Source organism: Lepisma saccharinum, chromosome 8 (assembly GCF_977018435.1).
Source record: "Lepisma saccharinum chromosome 8, izLepSacc3.1, whole genome shotgun sequence".
NCBI lineage: Eukaryota > Metazoa > Arthropoda > Insecta > Zygentoma > Lepismatidae > Lepisma > Lepisma saccharinum.
The window spans coordinates 70755503-70781215 of record NC_139236.1 but is presented as its reverse complement, the minus strand read 5'-3'; the positions used below and the strand labels follow the sequence as shown (position 1 = coordinate 70781215).

At 42.7% G+C, this 25713-nt stretch overlaps 4 protein-coding genes across 4 annotated transcripts; 1 reads left to right on the top strand and 3 right to left on the bottom strand.

Moving 5' to 3' along the window:
- Positions 1-1752: 1752 nt before the first annotated feature.
- LOC145991535 (DNA repair protein Rad60-like) lies at positions 1753-2823 on the bottom strand. Its single transcript, XM_083127558.1, has one exon. The coding sequence runs from the start codon at positions 2751-2753 to the stop codon at positions 1884-1886; it is 870 nt and encodes a 289-aa protein (XP_082983684.1). The 5' UTR covers positions 2754-2823; the 3' UTR covers positions 1753-1883.
- Positions 2824-7023: 4200 nt separating this feature from the next.
- Positions 7024-10630, bottom strand: LOC145991534 (uncharacterized). Its single transcript, XM_083127557.1, has 2 exons — positions 10537-10630; positions 7024-8655 (listed from the first exon to the last, which is right to left on the bottom strand). Exon 2 carries the CDS (start codon positions 8524-8526, stop codon positions 7117-7119), a length of 1410 nt encoding a protein of 469 aa, XP_082983683.1. The 5' UTR covers positions 8527-8655; positions 10537-10630; the 3' UTR covers positions 7024-7116.
- Positions 10631-12298: 1668 nt separating this feature from the next.
- Positions 12299-16458, top strand: LOC145991533 (uncharacterized). Its single transcript, XM_083127556.1, has 2 exons — positions 12299-12438; positions 13923-16458. The coding sequence occupies exon 2, from the start codon at positions 13971-13973 to the stop codon at positions 16311-16313; it is 2343 nt and encodes a 780-aa protein (XP_082983682.1). The 5' UTR covers positions 12299-12438; positions 13923-13970; the 3' UTR covers positions 16314-16458.
- Positions 16459-17299: 841 nt separating this feature from the next.
- Positions 17300-20685, bottom strand: LOC145991532 (uncharacterized). The gene is made up of 2 exons (XM_083127555.1): positions 20562-20685; positions 17300-19372 (listed from the first exon to the last, which is right to left on the bottom strand). Exon 2 carries the CDS (start codon positions 19324-19326, stop codon positions 17332-17334), a length of 1995 nt encoding a protein of 664 aa, XP_082983681.1. The 5' UTR covers positions 19327-19372; positions 20562-20685; the 3' UTR covers positions 17300-17331.
- Between the last annotated feature and the right edge of the window lie 5028 nt (positions 20686-25713).

Below are 25713 nucleotides of genomic sequence, written 5' to 3'. Positions count from 1 at the left end.
TATGCACACAAACAAAACAGGTACAAAACACGCTTTTTTGTAGTTTCTTCAATAATATTCATTTGGCTTTTTGAGTTCTGAGATACATTTTTCATTCCAAATTATTTCATTATTCACTGCAGAGTACAACACATGGACAAGAATGCGCACTCATCAAGGGTTCGAATCCCGGCCTGGATTGTTCATATGAGGTTCCTTCATCAATTCCATCATATCATCACTCATCCTCATTTTCGCGATAACCAAATGTGGCAGAAAAGCGAAGTAAAATAAACCAAACCAACAACAATTTGAACGCGCGTTCTCTTGCCCAAATAAATACATCCGTATTCATGACTGCTAAAGGCCAAGAGTACTATATTTAAATTTTGAATTTCAATTTAAAATTTTGGGTGCGTCAGCACGAAGGCAATTTTGCACCCGTCACATTATACTGGGTCCAGCCCCTTATTGTTACACATAACAACTCTAACGTTGCATAACTAAAAATCATAAAATATTCTGACTTTCATTAAAAGCTGAGGCTGTAAAGGAGCACTCAGCAAAAATAAGGACAAAACACAGGACAACACAAACAAAATTATACTGGCCATGGGGCCAGTCGCCAGAGCCTCGTTAGTATGCAGTCCAGGGTGTACTACCTGGAAGTGAGGTTGACTATTGGATGCACTACGTGGAAGGAGCACCCCTTACACCCCTAGTATATTTAAATAAAACACTACTAAAACGAGAGTGAGAGAGAGCCTGAGCATATATTTGTAATTTAATCATTATATATTCCATATTGAAAAGAAAAGAAAAGAAAGAAAGCATAACATTACTGTCTGCACATAACACGTTCCCATTTCATAAATAATAAAACTATATCCCATATTATACATACATATTGTACAACGTGTAAAAGGTTGTGTAAATACAGAGAACATAAGTACTGCAGAAAATTTTACCCTGAGCTGAGTTAGAGGATTTAGAAAAAAATCTATGAGAAACCAATCCCGTATCTATCCTATAGGAGATAGACTGGTGGCCCTGAAACCCTGGGCTTTCAACCATTGCAGCGGGACGAGGGGGGAAGGGAGGTAGAGGTAGAAATCTTCCTTTTTCCTTCGGGCGGTCATTTCGACCTGGAAACTGGTCAGGCGGAGGAAGAGCGAGCTAGGGTATCCAGCCAGCTTTGCCCGCACCGATGGACGAGAAGCGCGTGGAAAAGAAAGTGTTGCATATGAACTGTGGCTTTAACAAGACAATAAATATTGTGATTTGAATATAATTCGAGATGTGAGATTGATTGATCTATCTCTGCTAGACTAGCTACTCCTCAGTGCACGTGACTGCTCTGACTGAACATTCATGATACAGTCATCAAATATTTCCCTGCCGAAAAGTATGCAGCATTGTGGATTAAAGGAGTAGACGATTCTGCAACTATCCAACTTAGCGAGCCGAAACAACAGCAGGCTGTTTTCCACTTACGTTTTAATGGCATAGTGCTGATGTTTTACAGTGTTCACAAGAAACCCGTAGGTAGGTTAGACCAAGATGGACGTTATGTTTGAACTTGGCAAAAATTTGGTCACGTTTTCGGTGTTGTTAGTTCGAGAGCTCTTTTTCTATATGAGTTTGGGTTTTCTTAGAATGTAAGTATACTACGTGTTTCTAAATTACATGTAAATGTTATCTTAAGATTTAATGGGCTAGGTTAGAATATGAACAATACCATGACAGACAATGAAAACTTGATTTGTTATGCACTTGGTTTTATTGTCTTAAAAAATGAATTACAGACAGTATTTAAGTTCTATTACACTTTCTGCTTCCAAGATGAATCAAAGCTGTTCCGCACCATTTGAAAAGGTTCTGAATGACATCCATACAGATGATCTTTATCGGGCGACGTGCTTTCCATTCTTTAACTTCATCACAGGGCGAATGTCGATTCTCTCGCCTCCCTGCATCCCCAAGGAGCCGGGAGTTTCCTCAGGGTCAATCAGATTCCCTTGAAACCAGAATCGTAAGTCTCTCAAACGGAATTTGATGGTATCGGAGTATTTTTGCATGAACTCTCTCATCTTTTGATTTCTGGTCACTTCAAACAACACGGGGGATTGTTTGTACCACACCTGCACCTTGACCTCTATGACAGAGGAGGCTGGAACAATGACTCCTGATATGATGTCTGTTGCCTTGAGGCCAATCGAGGAAGGGGTGTCTTCAGATCTGATGAGCATGTCGTACAGGGTGAGCTGGATGTCTTCTGGAGAGACCAGTTCAACCTTCGCAAAATGCTCGAAAATGGGCTTGAAGTTCTGGTATTCGCCGAGCTCGAACTTGTCAACTCTGGAGCTCTTCCACCACACTATGACTGATACTTTGATGTCCTGTTCTTCCACCTGCATCCGGGATGTCCTAATGGAGCACCAGGACTCCACTTCCATTCGGGACGCCTTGCTGGAGCACAAGGACTCCACCTCCATGACTTCCCATACCGACCTTCGGCTCGACTTTCTGCTCACGCTGTGCATGCTGATGTCAGAGGGAAACTGTTGGGTGCTCTCTGCCCGTGGGGAAAGTGTGATTGAGCTCTGGACAGCTGGAACTGCTTGCGGTATTTTCGGGAGAACGGCTGACCAATCCGACCACCTCTCGTCCTTTTTTGATCTGACAGCATTGTCCTGCAGCAAGTTGCTGATGTCGAGATGTTCCTTCGGGCTTCCCTTTAAAAGGGTTTTCCTGTAGGTACCGGCCCGGCTCATTCCGCTTTCAGGGTGGTCGGTGGAAGTCGAAGGTTCGGTGTTTTTTTTTTTATGGCATGCTTCGGAAATCGTTACCTGGTAACTTCTTATAACGTCTTATATGGTATCCGTAACAATGGCCTAGCAATAATATAATATGCCTGTTCTTGAAGATTGAAAAGCTGCCATAGTCTGAATAGGGATTGTTATGATAAAGAGAATCGAACCGTAGGTCTTTGCCTTACATGAAAACGACTAGGTCACAGAGAAAAGTGCATCTGCCATCTCATTTTTAGCCTCCCCGATGGCGTTCTTGTAACGCCGTCGCCTTGTAATCAAGGGGTCCCGGGTTCGATACCCGGTGGAGGTAAATAGTGGTTCGGATCCAACTTTAAACTGTAGGTCTGCTCCCAATTATCCGTTGTGCATAAAGTGGATCTAAATAAAAAAACTGAACTCTACACAGTAGATGATCGTGAAGATACCATTTGTGAAGAGTGGCGAGCGTGTGGGTTATGTGGGAAGCAACGCAGCAACTAGATCTTCGAAATTACTCAAATGTGACAGGAAAGCAACACAAAATAACCACATACAAACCAAAGTCTGTGGAGCTATCGTCTTTTGTCCTGTTCTACATGCATACACTTATTCTGAGAAGCGTTTTGGGGTTTCATACGAATGTTTATTCTTACGAGTGCAATCACCCCTGCACCCGTCTAACTTTTTAACTCCGTAGTCTCAGTCAGTCATGGAAACGTTCAGTTTATAAAATGGATGGAGTAGCGACTTATAAACACCCCTCCCCCAGAACTTCAAGTCTTTTTTTTTAACTCTTAATGCCAAGGGGTCCCGGGTTCGATACCCGATGGAGACACAAGTGGTTCGGATATACAAGAGTAAGTCTGTAGGTCCAGTCCCAGTTAGTCTTTTTGTGCATAAAGTGGACTTAAAACAACAAATCAATCAATCAAAACTGTTAATGCCATGCTTGACACCCCTGCTTCACCACTTTTCCTCTGGAAACCACAGCGCATGGAAACAGTGACACCTGAAAGAGTTACCACTTCTTGTCCAAACCGACCTCCTCCTCTGGGAGAAAGGGCAAGATGTCCACACTAGCTTCACTTCTCCTGTGCAGTCCGCCTGGGATCCCTAGTTCGAATCCCGAAGACTGGACATTTCTTTGAGTGCCCCTTCATCAATTTTATATCACCGACCCTCATCTTTGCGATTAGACAAAAATGGCAGAAAAGCGAAGTAAAATAGACCAAATCAAACCCGTCAAGTCCTTGAAGTGAAACAGGCTTGGCGATCCTGTTGAATCGTTCCTTTCTTAGCTGTTCCGAAACCTCAAAATTTATGATTTGTTCTGGGATAAGGGTGACGAAAGTAGCAAACCCTGACATTGATTCTAGTAATTTGTGAAGGTGTCGGAACAAGAGAAGGATTTTTTTAAAAAAAAAACAGCTACAACCCTTAGAGATTGCCTCTTTAACACCAAATGGGTGAGTACGGTCTTATTAGACATCCAAAGGAGGGAACAACATTCGCCTTCTTAATTGACGCCTCGGCGTAGAGATAAATCGAATAATTTGAGACGTCATTTGCTGATGTGTTGATTAAGCTCCTGGAAGTAAAACTTGATAACCCACGAAAGTATGGAAGTGAGAAAATGCAAGTGAAAATTCTTCCATTGCATTGTGGCTTATGTATTATCTAGATATTTCTGTGTTATTACCAATTAACGGATACTAATGTGTGAACAACAGGAAAATTGATAGTTTATAATTAGTTTTAGACATCTCAGGTGTGATCATTTGATTATTGACTTAAAAGGAGACGATCCCTATTTACCACTGGATTAATTGACCACTTGTGGGCGTAGCGGAGTGGTCAGCGTAACACGCTACGAAGTCAAATGTTCCTTGTTGAAACCTGGTCGCGATTATCCAAAGATGTAGAAAAGCAACGTAAAATAGCCAAAATAGAAAGCAAGAATAAGAAATGTGCAAAACATCGGCGTCAACTTTGGGGCGTCAACACTCTGCATTCCTTCAAATTCTTGAAGAAAGGCAGATAACACAGTGCAACAAATTTTAACTTTGTGTCTTGCCGCGAGATGAAATAAGGTGTTCTTTACTAAATCAAATACGCTGATTACGAAAAATCAATCAGAAATGTTCCATCACGTACCAATTTTTCTGGAAAAGATATGCTACATGTACCACTTAGGCTATATTCCATATAGTAAGCAATATATTGTAATTCATGAAAAACAAAGTAGCAATTTTCGCGACACTTGGAAACGACTCCATTACAGTACAGGAGAAACCTGTAGCTGGATAAAATACAGATCATGGAACAAAATTAATTGTTTGTATTACAAAACATAAGAAAGGTACGAGAAAGCTGTAAAAAAGCTGAAATGTATTTATAAGTTAGAAACATGTCCTGGAAACTTTCCGTTTGTGGGTAGATGGTGAAACTACTTGTAGGAGTGTCCAGCAGTAATGTGCCAAAAGGTTTGGTGACCATCTTCCCTTGCCGACTTTCCATGGCAGCGATATCTTGGTGAAATCGCTCACCGTGTTCGTCACTCACATCTCAGAAATTAGGTGGAAAAAAATCCAAATGAGAATGCAGGAAATGTATTTTGAAAGACATTTTGCACCCCATAGCCTTGTAACAGTCCAGCATGTGTTCCGTCAGTTCTCTGTAATTGTCAGACCTGACGTTACCCAAGAAATTGTTACATACATCATTGAAGGCAAGCCAAGCTGCCTTCTCAGTATCTGTCAGCAACTCTTCAAAGGTTATGTCATTCATCAAGTCACGAATCTGAGGACCAATGAAAATTCCTTCTTTAATTTTTGCAGTACTAATTGCAGGAAATTTGGACAGTAAAAATTTAAAACCCTGCCATCTTTGTCCATTGCTTTCACAAAATTCTTCATGAAGCTCAATTTCAGATGGAGAGGTGGTAACAGCACGCTGTCTTTGTCAACAATGGGTTCATGCCAATTCTGCCTGTGACAATGGTAGTGGTTGGGGCTGTGATGTAGATGGCGTGTAATCAAGATCTTCGTGATCTATTAGTTGGCCACTACCATCGTCTGTTTCATCTTCCAGTGTCCATTCCGTTGGTGGTTTTGGAACTGGGAGAGAATCGGATTACGGAACTGGGCGCACTGCAGATTCCAAATTTGGATATGGAACTATGTGTTTTGATTTACTTGAGATTCCAGTTAGTTTCATTAACAAAAGTAGCAATCTGTTATGTGGTCTCTAGGTGCCCTCCACAAGTGCGGTACGGCAAATGGCATAGATGGGTGGGTTCCATGCAACCAGCCTCTTAAATAAAAACGTGAGCAACAGTTCTGTGGTGCCCAATACTTACCCTCATCTACCTTTGATTCAAAATACAACTCGTACGCCTTTTGACAAGCGGGGAAATGGGATGTCTTTGGGACTTCGGCGTAAACTCACCACACACATAACAGAAAAGGTTTGGTAAATTTACACACTTCCTAGCCATCGGGGAACACAAGAAACACGCGGACACGCACAAACAGTATTCTTCACGTTAGGGGTTTTGCATGACACACACTGCAGGAACAGACACTGCGTGATCCCACTAGCAACTGACTGATGCAAATAACTGCAACTCCATTATACCTTACTATACCTCAACCAAGTGGCTATCTATCCCTTCTCTCTCCACCTCCTCCCCTATGCACTGTCGAGCCCTAGTAACAGGCTGTGCTGATAAGCGCCGTGACAACAATAACATGCAGTCATGCGCTGATAAAATTGCGTTTCCAGAGAAAAGTTTAGGTGATAGCGGAAAACTGTTTTCACTATCGTCATCAGGGTACTGAACTCCATAGGGATCACATGTTTTTGTTCTGCGGCAATTTTCATTGTCGCACAGTGTAATTTATACAGTGGACTTCTTTAATTCGAACCTGGATAATTCGAATTATTCGGTAATTTGAACAGAAGTTTATTCCCCCTTGAAATTATCTTTAATGATGTGAAGTTTTTGTTAGTTCGAATTTTGGATAACATTTTTCGTATCCCCTTGGAGTTCGAATTAAAGAGAGTCCACTGTAATATCATTTATGTAAATTTTTCCTCTTTCAAAATTTGTTTGAAGTAGAAGTTAGTAGTGCAAACTGTTGCTATTTTTGTATGAACATACTATTTCTAAACCAAAAAATAGGAAGTTCACATGCTTCAATTTATACACACTCAAAACAAAGTAAGTTTTTTATTATTATTTAGTGGACACTCTGTGGCATGTAGCGCCTTCATTACAAGTCCTCTGCAACACGATCTTGCTAATGGCTGTTGGCGTTATCAGAGTCCTCTTTACTAACGAGTTTTATGGTACGGACCTTCTCTTCAGTACCTTGGTCCGTGGCTTTGCGATCTTTTTCATTGACCTCATAATTTCGCTCCACTGCTCGTCGTTGAACTTGTACCGCTGCGTCCTCATTATTCTTGCGATTTGCTCTATTGTCAGTCCCTGCTGAAGGTAGCTGACCATACTTCCTATCTGGCTGGCGACGCTCCCTTCTTCCTCTTGCGTTATTTGCTGGCTCCTTATTAGGGTGATATAGTACTTGAGTTTCGCAATAGCTTCTCTCCCTTTCTCGATCCAGCCTTCCAAGAACACCTTCTCGACTATCTCTCCGTTGTCGTGTCCCTCTGCCACGCATTGTTCTAGTCTGCTGAAGAGTTCCTTGTCTTCCGACGGAATGTTTCTCGGCGAACCCTCTGCAAAGACCCTTTCTACAATATCTATCGGCGACTGTGGTTTTCGACGCGGTAGCTCTTCCTGTTCTTCTGCGTCTTCTCTAACTTCCTTGATCGGACTGTGCATCGGCTCCTTCCTCCACTCTTCCAGCTGTTCCTGGATACCTCCGTACTTTGCCTTTCTGGCGTTCAACGAGAAGACGTTCCTCCTGCCCTTTCTCCCTTTGACGGTGACGTATCCTGGCTGGATCGGGTACTCTCGGGTTGTCTCTTCCCATACTTTATGCCACGGTTGCCTCCTCGCTTCGTTCACAGCCTCACGCTTCCGTCTGCACTGGCACTTCCGCTGCCGATACAGCCTCAGTATGTTCATCCGCTGCGAGTCGCTGAATCTACTCCGAAGCCACTGGTTCAGATCGGCAATTGGCAATTTTTTCTCCAAAGCCTGTTGCACTATGTGCCTCGCCTTGCTTTCATCAACCTCTCCTTCAGCTGCTTCCTTTCTGCTACGAACTCTGGCCGCGGCGATGAAGAACTGGACATCTTTTCGATCCTCGTCCTGCAAAACATCCAGTATGCTGGCATCGGAGTATCCCAGGAGGACGTATTCTTCCACGGCCCTGTACACGTCCCTGGATCGTCCTTTGAGAACATGTGGATTGAAATCTTTCAGCGAGTATTCCGTCCTGGTCCGTGGCCTTTTACCTTGTCGCAGCCTGTGCCTCACCACCGCCAGGTACAGTCGTGCGTCCTCGGGGTATTTCGTGTTTGCAAACTGCAACACTTGGTCGTCTTCATATCCCTGGTTCACGTACTCCTCGACCGCGTCGTACTCTCGCTGTCGTTCCTCGCTCAAGCTGTGGTAGTTGAAATTCTTGATGTCGGAGAGGCTGAATTCTTCTCTTGTGGATTTGGCAACCGTAGATTCGTCGAGGATTGAATCCAGCAACTCGTCTATGCCTTCTTCTGTGCTGAGCGCCATTTGGGGACCAGGGTGACGATCGCGAGAAGGTCTTGCTGAGGATATCCAGCTCATATTAGCGCAACTAAAGAGCACTTGTCCTTCTTTGTGCGTCTCGTCCTACGACGCCAACACTTCCATCTGATGCATTGAGTAAAATTTCGTGGTACTGTGTACTATGACTACCAAAAATAATTTAGCAACCTAGAAAGAGACAAGTAGGTCATCATTATTATTGTTTTTTGACAGCTTTACATATGAATGTTCTTGGTATTTGCAAGTGTATGCAAGGTCCTCAAATCGCAAAACAATACACTTATGACAACGTTTTTGCAACAAATTTAACCGTTGGATTTTTTCCCCCAAAAAAACAGTTACTCCCAGCACCAACCGCAATAATATTGTCCTTTCAAGTGCATTTAGCAGTGGTGGCTGCTATTTAAGTGGGAAAGTTGAGCAACCTCAAATTATTTTTGAACTTAAATGAATAATATTTACATCATATAATTACAAATCGGAGGAGGATAAGAAGGAATATAAATAAGAAACTTTGAGGGTGTTCTTACTTGCAAATCCGTCGTTGTAAAGGAATATTTAAATTTTTAACACAAACCGAAAAAAAAAAAGTTCCTTGCTCTTGAAATATTACGCAAGGGTATCTTGATTGTAAGTCTGAAATGGTTGAAATTGAAATTACTATTATGCACGGTTCAATGTTCTGTCGCCCTTGCCACCTCGATGGCCGAGTACATTTAGTGATCGTGGATGTTCTCTTGTAAATGTCACTTCATCAATTTCCGCTAATCATCGTGCATCCTCAGTGTCGTGGTTACCCAGAAAAATGATGCATATTGAGAGAAGCTTATCTTTAGAAATATGCACTGAAGATGCAGTACAATCCATCTTGTTATGGATGCGCTATGTGACCAGCGCACTCACTACCCATGAGCGTCGCGAAAGCGGGAGGAGTAAACCGGTCAGTCGACCCCCTCCCCTGGATAGTGACTTTGCTCATTCCAAATTACATAGAAAGAAAAATTAATTGCTATAGACAATAACAGAAACAAAGCTCATTTAATTACAGCAGAACAGTAGAACAAAAGTGTGCAAGATTAGAAAAAATATTCTACCACACAATCCAAAAAATAAATGGATTAACAAGTTAACAAATGAAACCTCAAAAACAAAATTTTATGTGAGGTCACGTAAAACTTTATGACCAAAGTGTCCCCCTAACTTTCAAAGATTTTTCTTTAACGAGGTGTGTTATAGTTAATAACAATGAATTTCTGTAAAATGTATGAAAAGTAAAAAAAAAAAAAAACTAATAAAAATATTTGTGCTAGGGCATCGAATATAAGTCTGCCCAAGGATATGATAATAATATAAATTGGAAACAGAAAATATTTTTATTAGTTATAATTTATTACTTTAATGCTATTGTTCTATCTGCTGCTCCCTTTACGTTCTGACCTCTTCTACAAAAATTCCTGGCGACGCCCATTGCGCACATTGAGTGCGTTTACCGATCATAAAGGGACCTTCCTATGCAGTAGCATCGCTGTCGCCTTGTAATCAATGGCTTCCAGGTTCGATTCCCGCGGAGACACATTTCACAGTGGTTCGGATTCCAATCATAGCTGTAGGTCTAATCCAGATTAGCCTATCTTAGCATAAAGCGGGCTTAATAATAATAATAGGTAGCACAGAATTCCCTAGAGTGGCTTAATCAGCTTCCCAGCTAAAGTAAGTTGCATGCGAAGTTGCCACTATCAGCTGTGAAGGCTGCTATTGGTGGGAAGAGAAACACGTGATCTGTTTACCTAGCTGCAATGTGGAAGTTGCCTTACTCATTGGACGGAGACACCGCTCCGTTCAATTTGCCTGAACAAAAGACGGTCAGTTTCACCCTCTCGCCGCTCTGTCTAGTTAATATTTACTTTCTCATACTTTCTTCTAGGAGCAATTCAACAAGGCACGATCGGATTTTTTTCCCTGTGAGCATTTTATATGACCCAATACAAACGCAAGTACAAAACACTGGGATTATTAATATAATATATCAAGTTGTATGATGCATGTTACCTGTATTGCTCCGGGATTTTTATTTAATTACATGGTTTATTTAAGTTTTGACCTAATAAACCCTACCATCCAGGGTGAGAAAGCCATTTCTAGGCAACAATATGTAAAACAATCAACGTAATTTTCAAGTACTTTTGGTTTGTAGGCTTCTATTTTAGGACAAAATATTGTTTGTTTTTATATGTCTGTAAAGTACTCGTGTTTCTACATGTAATGAATTGAGTACAACTGTTTCAAACAATACAAAAAGTGGCGAAACCCTTAATTTTACTTAGGTTAGACAACAAAACAATATTCTAAACAAATCACGTTGTTAATGCATGTGCAAAGAAAGTGATTAACATTTTTAATGAGTGGTTTTATTGCTGTTGATAGTGGCCAGTAACAATAATGAAAGTAAAGTGTCGGAAAATTTCGATTTGGGTGGAGTGTGTAACATTGGAAAGACAACAGTCGAAGTTTACAGTAAGAATATTAATATATTTCTCTTTATGCTGTAGTTTTAGAATTTTACTTACTTGCATTGCACCAGAAACTTTTAATCCGACAGCGCATCATGAATCTAATAACAATAACATATAAACTTATGTGCAGAAGATATTTATTCAGAATTTTCCATTTAGCGGCTGCTCAATGTGCTGTTTTCACCCCAATTCTCTAAGTAACTAACTAACTCTCTAGCCTTCTTAAACCCGAAGGTTCATGGCTGCACCAACACAGGCCTTCCATCTGTCCCTATCCTGAGCAAGATCTATACTGTATACTCTTTTCCATCCCTACCGATTTCCTTTAGGTCCATCTCAACGTTATCCCTCCATCTTCGTCTTGGCCTTCCTACAGGTCTCTTACCATCAGGTTTCCCAACAACAATCCTGTAAACTCCTCTTTCCTCTCCCATTCGTGCCACATGGCCTGCCTACCTAAGTCTTCTTGATTTAATCATTCTAATAATATCTGGACATAAATACAAATTATGTAGTTCTAAATTATGTAACCTTCTCCACTCACCTGTCTCCTCATTCCTTTTAGGTCCAAATATTTTCCTAAGGATCTTATTTTCAAATACTCTCAACTTATGTTCCTCTTTTAATGTAAGGGACGAAGTTTCGCATCCATATAATAATACAGGCAAAATTACTGTTTTGTATATTTTAACTTTTAGTTTCTTAGATATTAAACGAAAAGACAAACGTTTATGAATAGAAAAGTAACATGCATTTCCTGAATTAAGCCTGCTTTTTATTTCCTCTTTAATATCATTTTCATTTCTTAGTATTTTCCTAAGTACTTGAATTTGGAAACTGGTTCAAACGAGTTGTTAACAATAATTAGATTTTGATTATTACCTAACACTTGGTTTCGGCCTGTAAGCATATATTTAGTTTTCTCTTTGCTAACTTCCAAACTTATCTCTTTAGCTGCTTTGAAAAATATTTTAGCATTATTCTTAATTGTATTTATATCATCCCCTAATAAGTTTACATCATCTGCATATGCTAACAACTGAGTCACACACAACCCCATTTCTCTCCAAATACATATATATTCCTTGGGTTTTATTTCGAACTGTCAATGTGAGTTGTTAGTAGGTAGCGAGCTTGGCAATGCATTACATTCCTTGGGTGCTGTTACTCTAATGATTTGCTGTAAGCTGCTCTTTTATGTCAAACCAACATTCTCAACGTTTCTGATCTCAACAATCGATCAATTAAAATCAGCTGCTACCAATACTTAGCAACCTTACTTCATTCTTTATGGAAATTGAACAAATATTCAGTGAAGGGATCCCTCATAATTCGACAACTATTTTAAATTTTTTTGATCCTATACTATAAAGCTTGTTTTAGGGACTGACTGCTTCAATGGATTTTACACCGTCTTCCAGTTGAGGAAGACTTCCACGTAAGCATTTGTCTTTAATGGTTCTGTATCTATTGCACCAGAACTTGAAACCCACATACGTCTAGTTCCGGACCGGAAACTTCAATCCTTTCATCGTTGGCCACCTTCAAGGCAATTTTTTGTGGCAGGATGACTCGAACATGGCCGCTAGCACTTCCATCAACTAATATGTGGTCTCTAGTGATTTCTGAAAATGCTTTTTATTGATTCAAAATCTGCATCAAACGACACTCAATGCATCAATATTCAGTCATATGAGGTCCACATTCATTGTCTTGCCATACTTATATCTCTGGGCCAACAAGACATCTGGTATGACAGTGCACTACAACTAGGCAATCGGTAGACAAAGTAGATAGATTAATAAGAAAGCCTTCTCGATAGCGTAGTGGCTAACTTTTTCTGTGGGTTCGATCACCGGTGAAGACGGTACACAATGGCTTGCTTATATTTTAAGGGATAAACCTTTCTGAATATGCAGATATGTCAACCTATCTTTGACGTAGTACACCCTGGACTGCATTTTGGAGATTGGAAGCTCTGACGTCTGGACTCTCAGCCAGTGTAATATCTTGTGGTACTCGCATTGTGTCATGTCCACATATGTTTGTAATTGACCTATCACCTTTCATCCTCACATTCTCAATTAGCTAAAAGTGGCAGAAAAAAGAAGTAAAATAAAACAAATTAATGAATCAATTTAATCCACTTTAAATTGTACGTCCAGTCTTGAGTATCCTATCTGAGCATAAAATGGAGTTAATACAAACCAGAGTTACAATTTAACTACTGAAGCACAGTTATCTTTATTGACGAATCTACATTGTATTCACAGCACATTTGTGGCTGCACTGTTGGGACGCGTAGAATATCTTGATGTGCTTTTCTGCTCACTTGAAACACTTTCGGTGAAGTTTATTGCTATACCTTGCCGTAAATACGAAACAAAGCTTTAAATTGTTTTATTTCTAATTATAATCCAATTTAATATAATTCATCTAAATTGTACCTCTCTTTTTAATTTAAATTTGAGGTCTTGTTAAATAAGTGCTCCCACATAGCTGAATACCAAGGGCTCTCTTTGTCGCGACAAGTCCCAGATGGGATCCCGGTGGAAATCTCAAACTTTCAATGTTAGCACAGAATCATGAGGACTCTTGGGGATCAATTTGATAAGAATATGTAATGGAATCCGGTCTAAAATGTCCGATAGCAGAGACGATGGAACAGTCATATATTACCCAAATTCTACATGACATCCCATAATATTGTGGTAAATTTACATTGAAAATACTGGATAAATCTTTGGGCTGAGACTCGATTTGACTACTGCACATGAAAAGGACCTTGTCAAGCTGTTCAGATTAGCGTTGTATTTTAAACGATTGTAGAAAACGCTATACAACTGCATTTTTAGAATAAAACGCAGCTATCATTTGCTGGAAAAATACATTCAATTAAATGTTCATATTTTATTTGTCAAGGTGTTAGATCCAAACTCTTGGTAAGATCAGCACGTAAGACCAGGCACCATGACATCCACTTCGGATGGTTCAAGCGAAGATCTAAAACCTCAAGAAGCTGAGTCGGTGAACCTTTTCAAAGGTCCTGTTAGCTTCGTGTACACGAGGAACAGCTCCAAATTCTGCCTCCGCTCTGGATGTGATGAAAGTGCCACCAAAGAAGTAATATCACCAGACCTGGGAGCGTCTGTATCACTGTCGTTGTCGAGAGTGCACAAGCAGCTAGCCAATGAGCATTACCGAATCCTGAAGCATTTAGGGTTGTGCAAAAGTGAAAACTCTGATCCGTCGCCAGAGTTGGATGCGTCGGTTAATGGATCGGATAAGTTCGTCTGCCTAGGTAAGGATGTTTCGAAGCAATCTGTCTTCTCAGGCAGGGATGCGCAAGTGGATAACATTACAGAGCAGTGTGTCAACAAAGAGAAAGAGACCTCGTCAGTGGACACAACCCCTTGCACTTCACAGCAGTCTAGCTCCCTTCCTTCCCTAGAGTGCAAAGTATCAGAGTCTGCGCAGCCTTCAAGTAAACTTAGCATCCAAAAAGAGAGAGTAAAAAAGCTGAACCCTCAAGAATGTATTTCAACTACTGCTTTAAACGGAGAATCCAAGCAAACAAATAGTTCTCGCGAATTCTCTTTGGATTTACTCGGAGAAACATTCACGTCTAAATTAAAAGAAACCGAATCTCTCAACACTTCGGAGTCTGATTCTACTCAAGAGCCTTTGAAGACTCTGGAACAATCTTCTAAAGTGCTCGAGTCTGACAGCGAATTCACTGGCTCTTCCAGCAAGAGAGTACAGAACGCTTATCATGGATTAGGCAACACTTTCGGCTTCGTTTCAGACAGTAATTCCTCTGAAGATAGAGCGGTGAAGAAAGGCATCTCTTCTCGAAGTTTGCGTAAAATGAATTCCTCACCGAACTGCCAACGAGCAGGTACGACCATATCTACTAGTCGTGATGGCGAAGACGATCAGGAGCACCCACATTCCGCTCTCTATAAGTCTTCAACAGTCCTCAATTCGAGCTCCCAATCCGATGGCTTGAATGACAAGAGTTCGTCACAGAAAGTGAACCAAGTCGTACGTTCAAATACCGAAACGGAAAATTCTGAAAAATCTGAGAAATTCGTTTCAGAATTAAGCTCAGTTTCTCATTATGCGAACCCTTCCTCTGATTTACAGACCATGGCTTTAGCATTAAAATCTGTCAACAGGAAGAAGACAAATAAGGTAGAAATCTTAAAAGCCCCAGAGCCCGTCAAGCCAGAAAACGAGGAAGTAAATTTCATCTTGCGAGGTCCTGGAACACTAGCTCAAGAGATTGCCTCCTTTAATTACAACGACCTTGACGATAACGCTAAGGAAATGTTTGATATTCTGAAGGAATATGTCGCAATGGGGTTTTCAGATAGTGAGATAATAAGAGAACTGGTTGACCAAGATGTTGAGAAGGATGTTCTGCAGGACATGTTCAAGTTCGTTGCTGTTTTGCGAATGAAATATGGGGAAACAGAGGAGCAGGTGTTTCACACATTAGAGAAAAGAGATGAGAAGAGACAAGTGAGAAGAATGTCGATAAAGTGGAATCCAGAAGAGATTTCTATGAAGAGTTTGGCTGCAGAGGAATTGAAAGGGTGTGGTGAGAATCCAGCGACGACTGTAGCTACTCTTCATAGTCAACAATTAGGTATGTGTAGGGACATCAAAAGAAGAGGACCTATCAGAAGTAACCAGGCCGTAAACGACGTTGCAGTGGAGACAGCAGGAGGAAGCACAATAGCTAAAGAATCTGACAGCTACAGCTATGAGCTTGACGAAGTGATTCTACAACGCCGATTCAAGGCTAAGAAGGACAATTCAAAGACCGTCTGTAGTTATGAGCTTGACGGGAGCAGGAAAATCAAACGAGTACTCAACCCTGAAACGGCACTTGCAATACTGGAAGCCGAAGAGCAAGGAGTAAGCCTACTAAATTCACCAAAGGTTATATTCGATTACCTCTATCCGGAAAGAAATAGGGAACCTGATCCTCGCGTTCGCGACTCCCATGGAGCATGTCAGTTCATCCCTCTGGAAGACGAGGATTTGCTCTTCCCGAACAAGACTCAGATAATGAACGCTTATGACTCGTCTTCTACAGCTGTGTCCTCGCAAGCGCCGTCGTTGGTTAATGGAAGGATCGTGACAAGCCAAGAAAAGAACGCAATCGTACCTGATACGTACGCAGAGAGTTCCATTGTGTTGGAAGAAAGAATACGATTGATGCAAGAATTTAAGCACGGGAAGCCAAGAAGTCTGTTCAAGGCAACTCGTTGTGCCTCAGTATTACAGGACCCTAAGACTGCTTGAGAATTCTTGTAGAGTCTGGGTGGATGTGGCATCTGTGAAGTAGATCAACATTTCGTTATTTATTTTATAGTTTCTGTATGAAAAATAGGTGAAGAATTATTTTCATCCATGCGAGCTCTCTGAGTATTGTGTGTTGTAATACAGTGTTGTAATGTTGAAAACAAATTTTCTGTTATATCCATTGTTTAATTTATACAATGTAGTCAGTTCCAGAGCACAAATGTGCTGTCACCTGTGTCCACTAAGGATCTCTTGAGTGTTATCGTGTTGCAACATAAATTTTAACTAGCATCTGGTGGAAATTTGTCATTTTCCATTGCCTGTCCTCCCCGTTTCATGACTGCATCATTTCAATTTGAGGTCAAATATATTTTAAGATCATTTGTGGATATCGAGGTAGAGAGCATGTTACAGGTCACACCACCATCGAAAAAAAAATCACCTGAAGGCGATATTGGAAGTGCTCTCTCTAAACTTAAGGAAACTGATAGGCTTGTAAGACTTCGTGCATACATTCATCCAGAATGTTGGACAAAAATATTTGGAATATTATGAACAGGAAATTGGAGTGCATTATATTGTCGCATCTACTTCAAGAAAATTAAGTACAGAAAGATATTCTGTCCATAATATGACTACACCACCCTACTTCCCACTTTCTTTTGGCCTTGCCTGCGTGTCTGTTCGAGTCAGTATCATAGTGACGAGCTTAGAAATATCTCATGAAGTGTAACAAGTCGAGTGGTATGAACATGCCCACTGTGTTCTCCGACAACACCTTACAAACGAATGTATTCAACTGCATGTCTGCACACTCGTAAATTATAGCTTAATACTAACTGAGATTAATGCAATTAACATATGAGGAGACGACACTCCACTTTCTCTGATCAATTTGTGAATCATATAAACTAAAGAAAGATGGCTAATCCTTTAATTATATGAAAGGAACTATTAATGCGGCTAACTTAATTTCAATGATTTATTCTAAAGATGAATTATCTACACAGAATGATTCCTACACTTTGTACATGTAGTGTACACCTTTATACGATTTTCTTTCCTGCATTGGCGAGCGTCTCCACTTACGGGGATCGCAATAGCATGGTTTGGTAAATCTTGGAGTTTCTTCTGTATACCTTGTATGTGGCCCAGGCTGTGGTTCGTGTACCGCTTCCTCTTCTGTTAAAATATCTGGTTCTCCTTCCTCAGCAGCCTCATCAAGTTCTGGTGCAGGACCTTCTTCCTCGGTTGTAATCAGTGGCTGCCTGTCTTCTTCCAATTCTGAATTGGGTCCTGGTGGAAGATCGCCTTCTTTGAGACTGCCCTGAGACCTGAAAAAGACGACAAAGTCCTTCCAGAGTTGTTTCCATTCAGGTTCTGGTGGAGAAGTCCGCCTGGTTCTTGATCTCGGCTCTCCTCTCCCTACTCTGGGGTCAGTTCTGCCCGCGGGTCTTCTGCCTCGTGTGGCTATGCCACGGCGAGCTTGTTCCTGCTGACCAATCGCTTCTTCTATCTGTTCTTCAGGTAGTCCTTCTAACTCCCTCCTTAAGGATATAATCAACTTGGTCAGTTCCATGAACTGAAAGCGGGAAAAGGTCAGCTCGTACAGGCGCTTCATAATTTCCATGTTCGTGAGCCCGGTCTCCATCAGTTGATTCACGGCGTGTTTCGTCCAGGGAGGGAGACCAATGTGCATGCGGGGCGTTCCTAGGCCGACGACCCCGCTCTCTCTATACTTCTGCACGAGCTTCATTAGCACATTGACCGACGATTCTGGCATCTTGCTGTTCAGCAAAATTGTCCTGATCTGTTTATCGCTGTAGTTGTCTTTTATGTATCCTTCAAGGAAGTTCATGAATAGGTAAACGTTTCTTCTGTGAATATTGTATTCCTCTTCCATGTGTATTTTGCGCTTCACATCAACGATCTCAATTATCTTCAACATTTCATCCATGGTGAAGTCTGATCTTTTCGCCAATTCAGTGACTATATCGTCGTCAGTTTTTCCGACAAGGATCCAGTAATCTATAAGATCGGCGTTGTATGGCGTTATTCTCTTCTCTTGTGGAAACGTCATGGCATGTCGGGCTCTTCTGGCAAATAGCTCCTGTATTACTATACTCATAAATTGTCTGTAGGTCGTGGTTTTCTCCGTGAAGCTCCCGTCCGCTTCCAGTTCTACCCAGCTGCCATCGTCATAGAGAACACTGAGGATATCGGCGTCTGATAATCCTCGAGCGATCATATCGTCCACGAAATCTTGGGTTTCGAGCTGAGGAAACATACCTCGTCTGCTCAAGTACTGTGCAATCCTTGGCGTCATGAAGTTCTGACCGAACGTATCGTACAGTGGAAAGTTGACGTCGATGTTCTGAGGTACGATTCCTGCACGTGGCCATGTGATGATTTCCGTGCCTTCGTCCGGAAGAGGTTCTGGGCGCGGAGTTTGCTGTCTCTCTCTCCTAGAAGGCATGGGTTTCTTCCTAAGAGCTGCTACAGTGTGAGGCCTTGAAGATCTTGGTTCTGTGAAGGAACGATGTGTGATCGGCTTGTCGGTGTGACCAACCCTCTTGGGTAAACGGCGAGGAGTCCCCTGCTCCTCAGGGGGTCTCTGAACTGGAAGTCTCAAGCCAGTCATTTGGCGTCGGCTCACGTCGCCTTGCGGTTGACTCGGTATGCCCGTGGTGCCTCTGTTGATTATCGATCTCAAGGCTCGCGACATGTACCTGATCAGAGCACTGGAAGCGCCTTTGTCGGAGCCCGATCGGAGGATGTCCTCCATGTCGCTCTCGTCCGCAGGGATTCTGTACTCGAAGTATCTCCGTATCCTCTCGATGACGTCGACACTCGCTCCTGTCCTCTTGAGGGCCTCGTCGAGTTCAAAGACCTCTTCGTCATCTTCCGATCCTCTGTCCTCCAAGTTCAGCAACCCCTGCTCTGCCTGTTCCATTGCAGCCTCGCTGGACATCCAGCTCTCCATGAAAGCCTGGTCGGATGCTTCTTCGGCCATTCTTTCAAATCTCTTCCTGTTAAGATTTTACTGGAAGATTTTGCGCCTGCAATGGATAAGACACCAATCTAACTCCGTAAGCACATTTGCTAGGAAAATATTTCTTATAGACCTTCTGATAGCTATGAAATTTGATAATGGCTTAAGGATAGACGCAAACCAGGTGAAAGCAGATGGAGAAAAAAACAGCAGAGTAGGGGAATGTAGAGGAGGACAGGAGAAATAGGAAATTATAGGAAACAAGAATGAGGAAAGATGAAGAAGGAACATGAAAAACATGTGACGAGGAGCATGGACGTCCGCAGGATTTTTTCTAGGGAAGGGCAAGCAGAGTAATTTTTCCATGGGGCACAAATTAAGCAATATTCTACCATCATAATGTCGTCCCCCTAAAGAAACACTCCTTGACTTTGAAGTTTCTATCATTTTCCAGGGGGGGTGCTTCCCTTATCAGACGTCCGTGACGAAAACATGTCGGACGAGTTGAAGGAATGAGAGATGCAAGACGGAAGTGGGTATAAAGGAAGATGGGTATAAATATAGAACTTACAGCATAGAGTCAATGGGGAAGATAGTCGAGATTGTTTCTATTCCACAAATGACTTACATTCATTTGCTGTGTTTATGTGTGGTGTTTCTGTCACTCTCGTAACTTTTTTCTTCCCCCTCTCTCTAGATCTCCCTACGATGGTGTAGTGGTAAAGTTATCATCGGCTTGTAATTATGGGGTCTCGGGTTCGATTCCGGTGAAGGTTCTCTCTATTTTTCTCTTTCTCAGTCTTTCTCTTCCTCGCCTCTAGCGCTCTATTTATTTCTCTTCTTCTTCTCTCCCTCGCCTCTAGCTCTCTATTTCCTTCTCTTCCCCCTCTCCTTCTTCTCTCTCTCCGTAAGCACATTGCACAGTGTTAGGTCCAGTACCGTTTAGCTGACGTGAGGATAAAGTAAATTTATTACAAACTTCGGCAAGAAAACGACTTCCCGCCTCCTCTCTCTCCCCCTTATCAGTGTATATAATACTCGTATCTTGCTTCACAATAAATGATTCTGAAAGTGACTATTGTAGGCTATTTGACTAGGCAGAAAGGTGGGCTATTTCACAGCGGGCTAGTGCACACCCTATAGTTCCGACGTAACTGGTTATAGGGAAAGGATTGATCAGCACACACAAATATTTACCCCCAATTTTCGTAACTCTCTTTTCACGAGAGAAAAGAGTACTCAATTCTAATACATACCAAGATGAAAATGGTTTCTTCATCATCTGAACTGTGAATTTAGTTAATTCATTTTTGCCGGAAAGCAAACGGGACGGTAGATTTACATCGCTAAAACGGCGAAGTTCACGAATCAATCATTTCTAGGGAATAAGAATATGTGCATTGTAGCGTGATTGTTTTACGGGTTAACAATGGAAGCAATGTGAGGTAAAGTTTTGAAAGTCTGAGTAACCGAATCGATTGCAGATTATTCGCAGCATCTAAAGTTCTCGGTTCGAATCCTAACCAGGGCATGAATGGTATAATCATTATTCAACCTTATCATCTAGGATAACCCAAAAAAGTATAAAAGCGACGTTAAATAAGCGAAATGTACACAGGAATGGGATTTTCGAGGTATCCGGGCCCTTGCTTTGCATCAATACACATTTGTAAATCAGTGAGGTGGACGTGAAAATGAGAGACGTGAATGTAGTTTTTCTTTCCTCGGCTGAACTTTCATTAATCCTCCCCCCCCCCCCCCGCCCCAACCAGAAGGTGTTCGCATGCCTATGGTTACAGTTAGTCTTACATCAAAAAGTAACGGTAAGTTTCTCAAGCAGTTACTTCATCCTATATACACTGCTGTTTGTGAAAATTGCAACACCAAGAAGGAAACGTATGATTGAAATGAACTTTATACCACAGATGCCAATACACAAATGATTAGGGTTACAGACCTGTATATGATCTCTGACCTTGAGAATTCAGTATGGTGTCAAGGCCCCATGTGCTGCAAACAGAGCCTCTACACGTCGTGGCATGGAATCAAGGAGGGCCTGGATATGTTCCTGGGGAATCTCCCTCCACGCGATTTGCATCAACAGTGGTTGCTGGAGAACCATGACGAACAAGTTGCCGACCAAACATATCCCGGACATGTTCGATGGGCGACATGTCAGGCGAACGTGCAGGCCAGTGAAGCAGTGGTAACTGTCGTTCTTCGAAGACGGCTTGCACATTCCTCGCCACATGTGGCCGGGCATTGACCTGCTGAAATATGGCATGTAGAGTTGCCTGAAGGAGGGGCAGTGCCTCGGGCTCTAAAACCTCCCTGACGTAGGAGGTTGCCAGATTGCGTTCACCACGGTAGCGTCTAACACCTATGCGGCCATCACTGTAGGACAAGTTTAAGCGCCACTCGTCCGAAAACACTACATTTTGCTACTTAGCATGCCAGCGACGGCATTCACGTGCCCATTGCAGTCTGAGGCGTTTGTGGTTTGTGGACAATGGAAGCCGACGCAATGGCATGCGTGCCACCAGTCCAACCCGCAGCAGACATCGTCGTACCGTCGACGCAGACAGGTCCACAACCGTTGTAGTGCTCCAGCGTCGAGCCAACACTGTGGACGAAGCTGTACGGTCCGTTACAGCCATGCGGACAAGATGGCGGTCATCCCGTGCTGTGGTCACATTGCGTGGTCCAGTACCTGCTCGTCGCTGTGTACGACCCTCTTCTTTCCACTGGCTCCACACACGCATCACTGTCGTAGCAGCATGCCCTGTACGAGCCGAAATGTCACAGTATGACAAACCCGCTTCCCGGAGACCGCTCAATCTGCCCCGTTTGAACACACTCACATGCTGATATTGCACCCTTTCACGTCGACGAGGCATACCAGCACTTGCTTTCACGTTTCCACTTCGTTTGACGGCTCTTCACTGACTGAGCTTGGCGTAACACTAACCTTTCCGGTCACACAAGGGCCTACATCCTAATCACTTATTGCTGGTACACATCTACACATCCTCCGAGTTTGGATTCATTTGGGCCATTATTTCTGGGTGTTGCAATTTTCACAAACAGCAGTGTATGACTGAACTGAAAGCAGCCTTTTCTTTTCACCACTCTATATATAATAATAATAATAATAATAATAATTTTCGTTAATTTCAAATAAACTTAACATGTTTAAGGAGACTAAGAGACTACAAAACACAGACAAGGGAAGTTACGAGGATAAACCAAGCAAGCTTTTAAACTTCGGATACTGATGTGTGAAAACCAGGGTTGTTAAAGGTCCAAGAATTTTAAATAAATTCAATTCTCGGTCCAGGAGAGAAAATCAGCAAGCGTAATGGGTTCTGGACCGTAAAGAACCTTTTTATCTGTAAAGTATTACAATGCGGTCCAGGAATCTTCTTTCCGGATGAATTTAAATACGGTCCAGGAACCTTTTTCAATGCAAAAATACGCAACTTGGACCGAATTGAAATTGTGCGAGAAAAGGGTTCCGGCCCTGCAGCGGAAAGCAGTAAACCCATTAGAATTTATGGGTTGCTGGACCTTGAACAACCCTGATGAAAACTCCCTTGGTGAAGGTTGGGGAAACACCTTACAGTCTCAGCTTTTAGCAATGGTGTAGTGATGTTGATTCTTTCTCCCTGTGGTCAGGCGTCCCCATAATATTTCCATACTATGTGTTGTCTTCATTGACTTAACTAACCTAGTACTGATTTTCCACGGGCTTGTCACCAGGCACATAGATTTAGTGCTGACGCATCCATTGTGGGTTTTTAATCAGTTAATCTAGCCGTGCAGGATGTTTATATGAAATATAATTTCTGCTTCCAATCATTAATTATTCATTCGAACAAGACCATCAATCAAGACTGAAACTGATCGAAACGGAATAAGAGTAGACATGCTAAAAATATTTTTGCTAACTGTAAACGATTGTTTCACAATCGAAAGACGGCGTTGCATTCTGAGTTCGAAGTTTATCAGCTTTCTTCGGCCTCTTCTTCGTCCTCTACCATCTTTTCCAGTTTCGGTAGGTTGCCTACCGCCTTGTCCCCACGGAACAACGGCATAGGGTCATACGCCCGACCCGCCTTCCTGAGGAAATCCACTATGGCCCTGTTCATGACACGCCACGTTTCCAGTTCTTGCCCGCTCGTTCTCCGCCAATCTCTGCACGATGTTCGGCGCTGACCAAGGTTCTTCCCTCTTGTCCTCCAGGTAGTCTATCAGAGCGCAGAACTTCTGGCGCGGGTACTTTTCCTTATAGAACCGCCTCAGGATGTCGAAGGAATCGATGCGTGCTGAAATGCACCTGTCTATGTACTGCTTTGCCTCTTCAGGTACCTCAGCTTCCGGTTCAACTTTAACGACGCCTTTGTACACTTTCACGAGTCGCGTCAGCCTCTCAACAGCGGCTTACGATAGGCCCGAGTCCTTCAAGACACTCAAGATATACGTCTCGCTTTTCCCTTGCTTCAAGTATGACGTGACTAGCTGATAGAATCTTATTGCGAGCCTTTCGTAGCTGTTGTGCTGTTCCTCCGTGTAAAGCCGCCTCTTATTTTCAACAAGGTACATACATTCCTGTAAATCCTCCTTTTTGCACACACCTTCTTGCTCGAAGAACTTCCTCATGATTTCGTCGTCACTAAGCCAGTGATCTACCAGATCTATGCGTAAGACTGGAAGCGTGTTGAGTTCTTGGTAGGACTGCAAGTTGCAGTGGAATCTTGCGGCTCTGATTTCACGGATCAGCTTTGATCGAAATGCATCGTCGGCTTCGTTTACGAGGACTCTGTGCATCAAACATGCGAACAAGAATATTTCCATGTCCGTTCGGCCCATGCGCATGTGATCTCCTACAACATGCAGATATATTTCAGGGTGCACCTTCGAGTACAGCTCATTGTAGAGAGTCCGTATTACGCTCCGTGGTATACGTAAACGTCCGACGCCTCTGACATCCACTTTTTCACCTGGAGTCGGCCATCGTAGGGTGTCTCCGGCATCCGTCCCTCTGGCGTCTTTGAACTTGCGCAACGCGGCTAATTCGACCGCCCCTTCAGGTGTTGAGAGCGTTCTTGCGGTTGTTTGAGGTACTTCCTCGATTTTCAACGGTGGACGAAATTTCTCCTTCAATCTATCTTCGGTTTCGCTGTTTCCCTTCGTCCGAGCCGGACCCTGTGGCCGAGTGGTTAGCACATCGTGCTGCGACGCCAAGGCTTCCGGGTTCGAATCCCGCTCGGGCTTGGTTGTTTGTGAATGTCCATTCATCAATTTCATCATTTCATCACTCATCACCATCTTCGCAAATTAGCCAAGAGGCACAAAACGCGAAGTAAAATAAACTAAATCAATCCAATCCAATTCTCCGTCCGAAATGATGGGGCTAATTTCTCGTCAGGTGACTGGCTGGACAGTTTCATTCTATTCACAGCCTTCCTGTACCTGTACTCTTCGAATTCCCGTTGGGGTCTTTTTGTAGCTTCAGTTCGTGGAGTTCTCTTGGCACGAGGTATTTCAGGAGCATCATCGCCTGTTTCAGCGTCTTTGCCTCTTCTGCTATTCCGTACTTGTCTTCGTGCTACACTTCCTGGTACAGCGACATGAGATCTCGTTAGCTGAGCTTCCTTTCCTTTGTCCACTTTAGTTGAAGGCCGCGACAACGAGCTTGATACCTTGCGCGCAGACACTGGAGTGCAAAATTTCACTGTTATTACCCCAGACCGCGATCGCTTGGAATCTCCGAATTTACCTTTAGGTCTACCTTGCTTAGCCTCCTTTGAGTCTTCCATAACATCTTGCGCTTCCTTCATCTCAGAATACTCGCCTACTTGTTGCTCGTACTCCATTGGCTGTACGGCGTTATGAGGACCCGAAAGGTCATGATCTGCAAGTACCCTTACGACACCTCTGCCTGATGGAGCTGTTTTGTAGATGTATGTCGTCGCGATGTCGTCCGGTTTATGAGTGTACCTGGCTCTCTCTGGAGACAGGGGAGGATGCCTGATCCTCAGAGGAAGACCTACGCTTCTTGAAACGATTTTCTTCCCTTTCTTCCCCTTTCCCTTCTTGCCCTTCCCGATGGGAGTAGGGCGACTTTCTGGTTCATCCTCTAACATGTCTTGCAGTGATTCTCGAATTTGCACTTGAATTGTTTCCTCATCTTCAGCCATCCGTTTGTGACCATCGACAACCGAGAAACTTTGAGGAGATGTTCGACGTTCGCAAGATTTCTGTAGCGATGGTGGCCTGTCAGTTGTTTTATCTTCGCCACCGTGTGGATATTCGTGCTTATGTTTCCTTCGAGACGCGGGGGCAGATTGAACGCAATGTATGCAACGACAACGGGCATACTCTTCCAGCTCTGCCATCTTTCCTCTG